This window comes from Lepidochelys kempii, chromosome 3 (assembly GCF_965140285.1).
Source record: "Lepidochelys kempii isolate rLepKem1 chromosome 3, rLepKem1.hap1, whole genome shotgun sequence".
Taxonomy (NCBI): Eukaryota; Metazoa; Chordata; order Testudines; family Cheloniidae; genus Lepidochelys; species Lepidochelys kempii.
Window position 1 is genome coordinate 193,521,624 of NC_136382.1, and position 12,643 is coordinate 193,534,266.

At 44.4% G+C, this 12,643-nt stretch overlaps 1 protein-coding gene across 3 annotated transcripts; it reads left to right on the forward strand.

Moving 5' to 3' along the window:
* The first annotated feature begins 386 nt into the window (after positions 1 to 386).
* Positions 387 to 12,268, forward strand: CNRIP1 (cannabinoid receptor interacting protein 1). Of its 3 annotated transcripts, none has more exons than XM_073339451.2 (3): positions 387 to 1,054; positions 2,183 to 2,330; positions 10,761 to 12,268. In XM_073339451.2, exons 1-3 carry the CDS (start codon positions 876 to 878, stop codon positions 10,923 to 10,925), a joined length of 492 nt encoding a protein of 163 aa, XP_073195552.1. In that variant the 5' UTR covers positions 387 to 875; the 3' UTR covers positions 10,926 to 12,268. The 3 variants fall into 3 exon arrangements, with proteins under 3 accessions (XP_073195552.1, XP_073195551.1, XP_073195553.1); XM_073339450.2 differs by having other exon boundaries at positions 407 to 1,054; positions 2,183 to 2,342; XM_073339452.2 differs by having other exon boundaries at positions 416 to 1,054; positions 2,198 to 2,342.
* Positions 12,269 to 12,643: the final 375 nt, after the last annotated feature.

Sequence of the window (12,643 nt, forward strand, 5' to 3'; positions counted from 1 at the left end):
AGCATTGCATTCATACTTTTGAATCTTTCCCCTCCTAATAAGATACTCATAGGTAGCCAATGCTCAGTTGACTGCCCCAGAGTAGGAATTAGCCAGGAAGTGCAGACCTAATACTCAGTTAATGATGTAGCAGTGGAAATCGTCAATTAAGCTAGCTCCCCGCAGTTGAAAAGGGCTCCAGGGGTTTTTGAAGGGTACAAAGACCTCATCCGAATTAATCCAGTCCCTTTAACACACACATCCCTTCTCTTTGTCGTGTGTCGCCTGGCATTGTTGTGTCCGGGCTAGATTGTTTCCCCAGGGCTAATCACCGCCCTCCGGGGAAGCTGGAGATACGTGGGTGCCGTTAATATGGGGTATGGATCACCCCTGGAGTCCTTTCCAGCACTCGGGAGAGCGAGCACCCGCAGACTCTGTGTGTGGACGGAACACAAAGAGCATCGCCTCCTCGCACGCTTCGCAGTGGGCCCGCTCTGCCTTGGGCGAATAACAAACCCTGCGCGGGGACGTTCCCGTTTCCGCTCCGGTTTCACTCTCCCTCTGGACCATTCCCGACCCCCTGCCGCACCGGCTGCCGCTTGCCGGGCGTGGGCGGCCGGGCCCCTCCCGCAGTAAAAGTGGATTACGGCGGGTGCAATCAGGGCCGGCTGAATTCCCTGGGAACGGGCTGAAATGTGACCAGCTGCAAATGGCCCCGTTGCGCCGCGCCGGGATCCGGCTGGGAGAAGGGAAAGGCGGGGGGGGGGCTCAGAGCAGATGCTTCCCCCACCCCCATTAGAAATATTCATCAGCTGCTTTTGGGAAGGGCTGGGCTGGCTCGGGTCTGACGCGGCCCCTCCTCTTCCTCCTCGTCCTCGCTCCAGCCCCGGGCAGCCATGGGCGAGATCCCCAAGCTGGTGAAAATCAGCGTCTCCCTGAAAATCCAGCCGAACGACGGGCCGGTCTATTTCAAGGTGGACGGGCAGCGGTTCGACCAGAACCGGACCATCAAGTTCCTGACGGGGGCCAAGTACACGGTGGAGGTGGTGCTGAAGCCCGGGGTCGTGCATGCCACGTAAGTGCCCCGCACTGCAGGGCTGTCGCTGCTCCCGGGCCCCCTCCCCTGCCCACTGGCTATTTTTAGAGGGCTAATATTTTTTCCTGGCGGGCTGACAGCGCAGGATTTCCATTGTCCCCCCCCCCGACTTGACTTGGAGGGCACCTGTGTCTGGGTGGGGCTCTTCTCCCCCCGGCTGCTACCTCCGCATCCTCCCTTTGTCATTACAGAGGATCGCTGCAAACGCGGGGGGTGGGGGTGTCATTACAGAGGATCGCTGCAAACGCGGGGGGTGGGGGTGTCATTACAGAGGATCGCTGCAAACGCGGGGGGTGGGGGTGTCATTACAGAGGATCGCTGCAAACGCGGGGGGTGGGGGTGTCATTACAGTGGATCGCTGCAAACGCGGGGGGTGGGGGTGTCATTACAGTGGATCGCTGCAAACGCGGGGGGGGGGTGCGTTTTCTTTCCGACGAGATACATCTTCCTTCTCTAGATAGGGAAGGAGAATTCCCGCCCCACCCCCACGGTGCGGCTTCCCCGAGATCAGCCCAATTAAGAAGCGTCCCAGGCTTGCACCGCTTCTCCCTCCTGGGTTTTTCCCCGTGTTTGATCTGGAAGGAGAAGCGGGTCTACCAGCTCTGCGATCCTTTGGCTCGCCCTTGCGGGAGGGGTGGAAAGGAAGAAGGGCTGTGTTAGCGTGCTGGGGGCTGCCTCTGGCTGGACAAGCACTGCTCTCCAGGAAAAGCGATCCTCACGCTGAAAAGCCCATTAAAATAGCTAATGCCCAGCTGCAATAAATGAAACCTTCACCTCTGAATTATACTCCATGTTTCTTCTCCGGGTTACTACTCAGCCTGCCAAATCAGGAACCATCAGCCAAAACGAGTCAGCAGCGCAATCTTGTTATTATTATTAAGAATGCCACAAAACAGGCCTCTGCGGAGAAGGCAGGGTACAAGCGTTTCTGTGCTTTCCTCTGTGCAAAAACCCATGAGTGACCCCACTCCTCCCATACTGTGTCCCTGCAGTGTCTGGGCACTCCACCTTCATGTCGATTTCATCAGCTTGGGTGATAAGGGCCAAGTGTCCAGGGTTTGTGTTAGTACTTGTTTTGGGGACAAGGGCTGTCTCAAACTGCTTCAGGCCTCTCTATTTCAGGACTATGGGTATAGGAGGAGTGAACATCCCCCTGGAAGAGAAATCAAGAGATCCCCAGGTCGTCTGTTACACAGGAATCTACGATACAGAAGGAGTGCCTCACACCAAAAGTGGGCAAAGACAGCCTTTACAGGTCAACATACAGGTACCATCCCTCTGAGCATGGCCAGCACATGCTGGACACTATGGTGCATACAGAGGCAAGGGAGATAATAAAGTCAAGAACTGAATGAGATCTGGGGAGGGTAAGATTCTGGCAGCTGGTAAACAGGAAAACATAGAAAGGATTCATTGCTCTAAATCTCAGTCATTGTTTATTTTAAAGTGGGGACTTTAAGATGTTGCATATAATATCCTTGCAAACTGTGAAAGAGGCCCTAGTAGAACCACACTGAAGTCGCTATTACTTTAGCCACAGCAGCACCGGTGACATTCATAGACTATCAGGGTTGGAAGGGACCTCAGGAGGTCACCTTGTCCAACCCCCTGCTCAAAGCAGGACCAATCCCCAATTTTTGCCCCCATCCCTAAATGGCCCCTTCAAGGATTAAGCTCACAACCTTGGGTTTAGCAGGCCAATGCTCAAACCACTGACCTATCCCTCCCCCAAGGCTCACTGTGAAGTCCTGCAGAGGGATGATCTTACCTGACCCCCTGCATTGCTCAATTCGCTGAGCTGCTCCTGAGTTAGACAAAGTCCCCCTTGACTTAACAAAACATGTTTCAAATAGCATGCCACACCTTCCCTCTGTGTTCCGTGTGGACACTGGTATAACAACTACTCTCATTTGTTTTCTAAGTAATTCCCACATCCACCAAGAGGACCCAGCCCCTGCCCCTACCCAGGTCAATGGAGTTCTCGCCCTGCACTCAGGTTCTTAGGTGCCAGTGCTGAAAGCATTTACACACTGGCTTAACTTTATGGCATTTCTCCCTCTGCAGCCAATGGAACTACAAAAAAAACATATAAAATTAAGCATGCGCTTATGTGACTGCAGGGTGGGGACTGTATTTTGTATTCTGGGCCCGATCCTGCTGCCCTTACATTTTACATATCTAAGGGCTGTGGGACTGGACTCCTAGATGTAAGAAATTGAGTCAAAATAATGTATTCCTTGAGAGGCTTTATATTTCAGGTAATATCCTACTAGTATATAAAATACAGACTTCTAGAGTAAATATTTTGCTACTCCTATAAAGCAATGGTTACAGTTTGGCAAAGCTGTGAGCAATTAAACACAGGGTCTAATAATGGAAAGTGTTGGGCAACCTTTATAATAGGTGGTGTTACCAGCCCCACCAATATTATCCAGGCGCAGGGACATAAAAAGACTAGGGGAAGGGATGCTATTATGCATGTTGTAATTGCTTCATGACCAGATTCCATTATGGCACATATGAAGTTAAACAATGCTTACACTTCTAAAGACCATATAAGAAGAGTTTGTTGTGATCACATACTAAAATTTTATAGTCCCAGTAGAACAAATGAAAAATCACCATTAACAGTTATAATGGCAGGATATGGAATGTGGTAGACACTTCCATTTCAGGCTTCGTCTCTCACGTTTTTTGGCTCAGACTGAAATTGGGGGCAGGGGATGAGGAGATGTCATTTAAAGATTTTGGGACACATTGAGGTCTGACCAGCCTAAGGGCTAAATATTCTCATTCACACATTTATGGGGACCTGACAATGCTCAGTAACTTCCTTCCCGAGCTAGGCACCATTCCCAAAAGGGCCTTTCACCTAGCCAACAATTTCCAGATGAAGAATTTGGGGCAGGAGACCATATACATGGCTTTGGAATCGTCTGACTAGACCACTTCTGAATCTTTCAAAGCACTCCGTTCTCTGGCTACAAAGTGTTTGTGTGCTGTGAGCAGCAAAGCAGAATTCAACAAATAGGTCTCCAACAACACTGCTTCCTAGCTGTAATATTTTATTTTGCATAGGAAAAAATCCCACTGAGGCATCCTGACACTTCTGTTCTACACTGCATTTGGGGGAAAGCAGCACGCTTCAAAGTTGATAGACTATTAAGCTATTGCCAAGCTAAAACTATTACAAATCAGAAGCCAAACTTCATTCCTTAAGGATATCAAGTTACGACTACCATTAATATGAGTATGGGAGTGAGCATGCTAATGATTTTGTTAAGCCTCTTCGCACACCCAGTTTGAACTAGATGTTTCCTGAAGCCTGAGCTAACTCAGAATCAACGGAGTGCTTGTGCAGTAAATGAAAATCCATACACTTTTCCTCCTAAAGAACCTGAGTGCTTATTAAACCTTTCACGTGACCTTTTTTGAGTTCACCTTGGTTTTAAAGGAAAATTGCAAAGGAATGTAAGCTTTCCAACTACTTGCTCAGGTGGATGCAACCACCTAAGAGTTAATTAAATGTGAAATAATTAAGATGGGAGCAGGTATATTGTCAGTTTAAAGTAGGAAGATCAGAGAAGCTGTAGATTTCCACAGTTCTCTTTAGAAAAAGTTCCATATGGTTTCTAGATGTTTGGGTGGTGGAGTCTTCTCAGTGTTCACTGTCTACCTCTATAAAGATGGGGGGCCAGCTCCTTAGCAGAAATAAATTGCCATAGCTCCATGGACACCAGTTGAGGACCTGGCCCAGGGTGTTAAATTTCTGCTCTTCTCTGTACTTCTAGCTGCAGCTCTGCTCTTGCTATCCTGACGTGTTCTCAGGCTACATTTCCTGTTGCACTTTTCATTACTATGGCAAACCCTATCCGCAGGGGTTCCCCTCCCATCAATTCATGTCAGGAATGATTGAAATGTTTTCAAGGTGGTTTTAAATATTGATTTGTGATTCTGTTTAGAGGAATTTATATTTATATATAGACATGCTCATTTGACATATGGAGTCATCTAAAGAGTAAAATCTTTCCATTTGTGGTATATAGGTACCCACTCAAGGAAATCACTTATCAGAGCTCTGTACTAAATTAACTAGATTTCTATTTAAATTTTTAAGACTTCAGGTACTTTTTTTTATTTACTAGTGCGAGATACTAAAAAGATTGAGTAATTTAAGAATCGTGCCACCACTCTAAATACAACACGTGTAACTTAACATCGGAGATCTATATCCTAAGTTGAGGTACCTCCTTATAATGAGAGGTAATAGCAGATACACTTTTTTTTCCTGGGTAATTTCATTAGCCCTTAAGTGCTTTTGTACCATTTTCATCACGGCAGCATATAACGGCCTGTTTAATATGAGAATTTACCCATGAAAAGAAAACGCCCAGCATAATTTCTGAATTCTGAGAATGTATTTTCTTTTCAAAGGTATAAGATTAAGATGCAAGATTATTTTCTGTACAAGGTACAAAGGCAGTGTCCTCCAAATTCTATCACTAGGTTTAGCAGTCATGTTCTGCTCTGTCCCCTGAGAATGTACAGAAAATGATGCTTTGAAAGCATCAATCTTCACCAGATAAAGTATCTCCATTCTACCAGCCATGAAGTTTTTACTCCTACAGCACAACGCGTCTGAAAATCCAGTAGTTTATTTTTCCTTTGGACGTATTTTAAAAATAAACCCATAGGAGGCCCAGGCTTCTGAAGGCTGATTTTTGGTATTGAACTGAAGCAATAACAATATTTGTCCAAACAGCAGATTTAGAATCACATCCTGGGATACTGTGAAGTCAACAGGGCTTGAAATTGGTAAGCAGCCATTCAACACCTCTCAGGATTTAGTCTTAAGAGCTCAGTCTTTCAAATATGGGTACTTAAATCTGTATCTAGGCTTCTAAGGCCTAGTCTACACTGGGGGGTGGGGATCGATCTAAGATACGTCGACTTCAGCTACGCTGTTCTCGTAGCTGAAGTTGCATATCTTAGATCGACTTAGAATCACTCACTCCGCGTCCTCGCAGCGCGGGATCGACGGCTGCCACTCCCCCGTTGACTCAGCTTCTGCCTCTCACCGTGGTGGAGTTCTGGAGTCGACAGCAGAGCGATCAGGGATTGATTTATTGCGTCTACACTAGATGCGATAAATTGATCCCCGATAGATCGATCACTACCCGCCAATCGGCGGGTAGTGTAGATGTAGCCTAAGTATTCAATACAGGTATCTAAACATGGAATTAGGAGTTTAAATCAGCATTTAGTTGCTTAAAGGTATGTAGATCTTTAAGAGATTTAGGCACTTAACTTTAGACAGTCCAATCTGAAAACTAGTTTGTGTCCCTTTGCCTGCTTAAGCAGTATATAGAGCCCAATTTAAATGTCTAGGTTTTAGAAATTGGCCTCCTTGTATATAGCTTTAATTCCTTTCCCACCCTCCAACCCCCACCCTTTTCTATCCCTGTGTAACTAGTTATCCTCCTCTTCCAATTCTACAGCAGACAAGTCATGTTCTGATGCACACTAGCAAAGGAAGATACCTTGTAAAGGATTATTCCTAGAGTTCTTACTCCAAACTAAACTTTCATTGAAAGCAGTCAGTTTTGCCTGAATAAAGAGCGCAGTACTGAGCCTCAAGTCACAAACTAGTCTTAAAATAGCATTTGAATGGGTAAAAGCCAGAAAATTCCTAATAGTTTATCTGCCAAGATAACCGTTTTCAGACCAGGTAACAAGAAGTTATTTCTTGAGCACAATATACCAAATTTCAGTTAAGTGACTTCTTAAACTCTTGTTGTTAATTGTTGGTAGCTGGCATAGAATCATAGAACCATAGGGTTAGAAAGGACCACAAAGATCATCTAGTCTAACCCTCTCCCAAGATGCAGGATTTGTTATGTCTAAAACATCCAAGACAGATGGCTATTCTGCCTCTTTTTGAAAACCTCCAGTGAAGGAGCTTCCAAAATTTCCCTAGGCAGTCTGTTCCATTGTCCTACTGTTTGGAGGTTTTTCCTGAGATTTAATCTAAATCTGCAGTGCTGTAATTTGAACCCATTGCCTCGTGTCCTGCCATCTGTGGCAAGAGAGAACAACTTTTCTCCATCTTTTTAATGGCAGCCTTTCAAGTATTTAAAGACCACTATCCTATCCCCCCCTTAATCTCCTCTTTTCTAAATGAAACATACCCAGTTCCTTCAGCCTTTGCTTATATGGCTTGCATTCCATTCTTTTCATCATCTTTGTTGCTTGCTTCTGCATCCTTTCCAGTTTCTCTACATCGTTTCTATACAGTGGTGACCAAAATTGGACACCGTACTCCACATGAGGCCTCATCAGCGCAGAGTAGAGTAGTACTATCACCTCCCATGACTTGCATGCTATGCCTCTGTTAATGCAACCCAAATTGCATTTGCTTTAATAGAATACGGTTTAGTTAGGCCTTTGTATCAGCAATCTTATTTCTGCATCTTCAGGATCCTAGGAAGGCATTTATTTATGTAGGTGTTGTTCTGGTACTTGAACACTCAAATTATGCCTAGTACCTAGAAACCTGTGAGCTATTTTACCATGCAGCTATATTTTTAGCACGGTGTCCATTAGGAAGCTCTCATTGGCAGAGCAATGAGGAAGTGAACTGGAAGCCAGAGAACTAAGGGAATGATTTTGAGGTCTTCACCCGCCATTGGACAATGACAGCAACCCTGGGGAGTTGTTGGCCCCAGTGCCCCAGAAGCCCCCTCCTTGTTACATTGAGGAGCCAAGGTTTTGTTCTGTAGGGCGCTCTACTTATGCCCTCCTCATGGGAAGGGTCTATGGGACGTCATTTGTTAACACACACCTGGGAGGGGCTGAGGATGCTCATGCTGGAGGCCTAGCACTCTGTGTGCTCAGGCAGCAATGGTTCTAATAGGAGGTGGTAATGGTAGCAAGTGGCTTCAAGAGAGCATCTGGTATCCTCTCCTGGATGCCCAGGGATAGAGCTCTGTTCCTTCACCATTGCATTCCAAGACGCATGGGACTGGCCTGTATGGAAGGGCAAGTCCTCAAATCAGCCAGAAGGTGACTGGGGGTTTCAGAGTGCAGAGACCAGAGTCTAGACGGTGCTCGGACACCAAGGAGAAAGGCGCTACATAATGCAATATAGATAGGGGGCTGGTCAGCTTACAACAACCCCCCCGTAACAAATAGCCATTAAAAAAACCTCATTGTGCCCAACTTCAGAGGGATTGAGGGAATAACTAACTACTGAGCCCCAAAGCACATAAATGGGTGATTGCATAAAGAACTATGGCACATACTTGCAAGAGAGGGAAAGGCCCTTCTGATTCTAAGTTCCCTTTAGCTACCATTACTAACCATGCAGTCCTGGAGAGTCCCTGGGTGGTGGAACTGGTGTTGTTCTGCTGCAGGGTGACGGGACTTTAGGGTAACCACGTAGAGATTGTTCAGCCACCTAGATGGGGCTGCCTGTGCTCAGGGATTCTCTGCTTCCCCGAATACACATACAAACTCCTTTAGTGCACTGCACAAGGCCCTCCATCAGAGTACATATCCTCTCAGATGAGGATGGCTGACACTTCCCTCCACTAGCAATGCCATTCCTGGGTTGGTAAGTGGGATTCCTTGAGCAGGAGGAGGCAGGCCTTTTCCCCAGGGCTAAGCACGGTGCTTACACAGCACTCTCCGCCTCTACTGCTTTGGGTTACAAGTGGCTCCCAGGCTGGGTAGCTAAAACCATGTCCGTTCCTTGAGAATGAATGCAGCCACTGGGGAGAGTGTGGGAGAGCTGCTACGGTAACTTTAGATTCTCAGTAACTTTTTTCTGTGACTTCCTGTAATGGTGCAGATATTAAGGCGACACCCACAACTGGAGTCCAATTGTCAAAAGAACTCAGGACCCAGTAGCTGCCATTATGGTCATGACTAAATTCTAATTATCAAGGGGCATTGCTGGGGGCTGAGTTCTTTTGAAAAGGTGTCCATTCTGCAGCAACAAGGTGAGCGTGGTAATGCATGTGTCCCTTAGGTTAGGCAGTGGCAGTTTACTAACTGCACAGCAGGCAGAAGCAAAATAACCACCCAACTGGGAAATAAGCTATAATCGGTCAGGTGTAGACGCTGAAGTTTCTGCTTCTTCTGGCTGGCTGAAAGAGTCATTCTGAAAAGGGATTTACATGATGACTTTCCAGTGGTGAATACAATATGTGGATGATCAAAGGTCAGCTCCTGAATGTATGATTGTAATGAAACAGACACATGGAGAAGAGTCATTATTAAAATGAGCAATAGGAATATTTTAAAAGGAACACTAAAAACATAGTAATACTTATTCCATTGCAGTAATACTGACTTCAGAGGTTAGTCTACTAGAACATACACCAATATACTGTGCTGTTGAGCCTAGAGCTGGCATGTATAAACCCTCATACCCACGTTTCAAAGACACCATCCAAGGTCATTTGTGCTGGTGCAAATCTGCAGGACCTCAGTTGAAGTCAGTGGAGTAATTCCCACATTTACACAGGTGCAATTAAAATGATAATCTATCCTTATTCCTCTCATGCAAGTGTATTTTGCTATTATACTGGTGTCTTGCAATCGGTTAGGGAGGGGGATGGGGGGAACATGAGATATTTCATACTGTTGGAATTCCAAGTTATTATTACTGTAGCCCCATTCATTTCTAAATAACATGTTAAAAGTAGTGTTAGTTCATAGACAAACGCCAAGTCCAATACAACTTGAAATCTTAATTCCCTCTCATTGTAATGCAACTTAACCAATCACTCATACTTTGCTATCTCCTAAGCAACCACTAGAATATACTTTGCTATCTCCTAGCTTCTGTCATTTGTCCCTAAATTATGATTCAGTAGCACATTACAATGAGCAGTGATTATAGAAAAATGTAAGTGGGAGCCTCTCTCACGCTTGTTTGGTATAAAAATGTGGAATAGAAGACAAGGGAAGTCTACAAATAGCACAGTAACCGCTTGCATAGTAATAACGTGCATTAATCTACAGATTGAATGGCACTGCAAATGAAAAAATATAATATATATATATATATATATATATATATATACTCGAGACTGCAGGCAAAGCAAAAAGGAGGAAGTTCATTACCATTAATTCTGTGTACAGATCAAAGTACAAAGGGAACCCACTAACCTCAGATCTCATGGCAAGCACAGTATATTGCACAACGCTGGAAAACCATGTCTCAGAGGTTGAAGATCTATATTTCACGCAATAGGGATATGGCATAATCACCTGCTTTCATCACCTCACCCAGTGTTGCAGGATCCTTGTTTAAAGCATTATGAGCCTGATTCTCCACTGCCTTGCCCCCAGCAGTCACTTGCACCTATAGAAAGTGGGTATAAAATGGTACCTGGTCAGAATGGTATCATTTTCACTCACCTTGCACAGGTATAAATGAGTGGCAGAGGGACATGGCAGGGGAGAATCAGGCCCTGTATGTGCTACTAATTATGCTTAGGCACTAAAGATTGCATGAAGGATACTATGGCAACCTTGAAAGATCTTTGATGTTGCTACTTTGGGAATAACCCTTACATCAGTGTGTCACATGTGCAGTGTAGTTGGAGGGCACGTTGCATTGAGGAGGAGGGAAAAATCTGAGCTGCTTACTAACAACTTTGTTCCCTGTCCTTCGCAGTTTAGTGACATCGGCACTTTTGAGACAGTCTGGCAAGTCAAATTCTATGACTACCACAAACGAAATCATTGCCAATGGGGAAACGCCTTTGGTAGCATCGAGTATGAATGCAAACCCAATGAGACACGCAGTCTTATGTGGATCAACAAAGAGATGTTCCACTGAAGATGAGCAAAGTGGACACTGCTGGACAATCTTTTTTTTAAAAAAATCTACCTTTAAACCAGCACAAAGCCTTAACAAAGGCATACTATACAGTTGTTTTGTCCCACGTGGTAGAAATAACATGCTAAATTATACATACAGTGGGTGCCATTAAACCTTGACACTTGCTGCTCACAGTACTTAAACTTACAATGGCATCTGCAGTATTCTTCATCCTTGCGGTAGGGAATTTCTGCAGGCACCTTGATAAAGTAAACACTGTGATGCCAACAAGATGTGGATAATACCCATTAACCAGTATCACAGGATGTAATACCCTTAATGAAATACCTTGCATTAGTAAGATTCAGATCCAACTTCATATTAGTGATGATTTATCTGTATTTATATTTGTGTTGTCCCTAAAACATGCTCCATTGTGCAGTTTGTCTACGTCTTGTCATGGTAGACAGCAGAGGTGCAAGTTCTGGATGTTTGGACATTGGCTACTGACTGTTGAAGTTGTGTTTTCATATGGGGAGACTCAGACACACTGAGTCTCCCTCTTCTGTTAATGTCGTAAAATATGCTGTGACTGGCTTTCTTCTTTTGTGAAATCTGGTAAAATGTCACTGGTTTTCTGTGTTCCCCAGCTTCTGAAGTGATTTTTTATAAACCAAGAGATACCATGAAAACCATTAGCATAACAAAACATACTGAAAAGCAATAAATCTGTGGTCATAAAGGCATAATTGCACATCTATTGATGTTGCTGATACATATCTTTAGAGCATGTACACTGCTCTAACAAATTATAATGGTCACACCTAATGTTCTTTGAGTTCATCGAGATTATCAGTTCCAGTGGTAGTCTCAATTTTTTAAGACTAGGAATATTGCTCAAACCAGTAGAATCTTTCAAAAGAAATACATTTTTGAGGTGTGATCACTGTACTGTACTAAAACCTCCAGACTTTCATATCAGCCAGAAATATTCATCTCTGAAGAAGGGCCCAGATCCTGCAAATGCTCACACATGTGACAGCAAAAGAACAGTCAAGTTATAAGTAAAGTGCATCAGTGCACACTTGTGCATGAGTGTTGCAGGATCATGACTTAAGGTGCTAAACATATAATTTCCAATGTTTACAGCTGAGAGGCAAAGGGGAATGTAGATTCAGATCTCTTCTTTCAATAAATAAAGCAGGTAAATTACTATACTGTCCCACCTTCAATCTCTGCTGGGTTAAGTTCTCTTACTGGTATGTTAGTTGTTCCTGTAACCCTTTGTGAATAATTTTTAAATCATGTCTGTAAATTGTAATCACAACTTTTGACCTTTTTAATAAAGGACTTGGAAACAATCTGTATTTTTCTGAGCATGCGCCATCTAATTGGCTTCTCTTACTTTTGACTTTAAAGTTGAGTACAGGAAGATGAAGGCCGAGATTTTCAAAAGTGACTAGTGATTTTAGGCACCCAACTTGAAACATCTTTGTAAAGGGCCTGATATAGAGGGTTGGTTTTAACACTTTCTGAAAATCAGGCCCCTTTAAAGTGTCTCAAGTTGGGTGCCAAAAATCACTAGTCACTATGGAGAAATTCTGACCACACATGCTAGAACCTAGACAGCTAGGATTGTCTTAGTAGTATGCACAGATACAGATTACATATGAAGTTCATAAACAGAAGGCAGAATTTGTCCCTGCCACATTGTGACATTACCCAAGGTACAATCT

Coding starts and splice junctions, on each gene's coding strand:
- CNRIP1 (XM_073339450.2), top strand. CDS start 876: ATGGGCGAGATCCCCAAGCTGGTGAAAATCAGCGTCTCCCTGAAAATC. Junction 1,055..2,182: donor CCCGGGGTCGTGCATGCCAC/GTAAGTGCCCCG, acceptor AAACTGCTTCAG/GCCTCTCTATTTCAGGACTA. Junction 2,343..10,760: donor CTTTACAGGTCAACATACAG/GTACCATCCCTC, acceptor TGTCCTTCGCAG/TTTAGTGACATCGGCACTTT.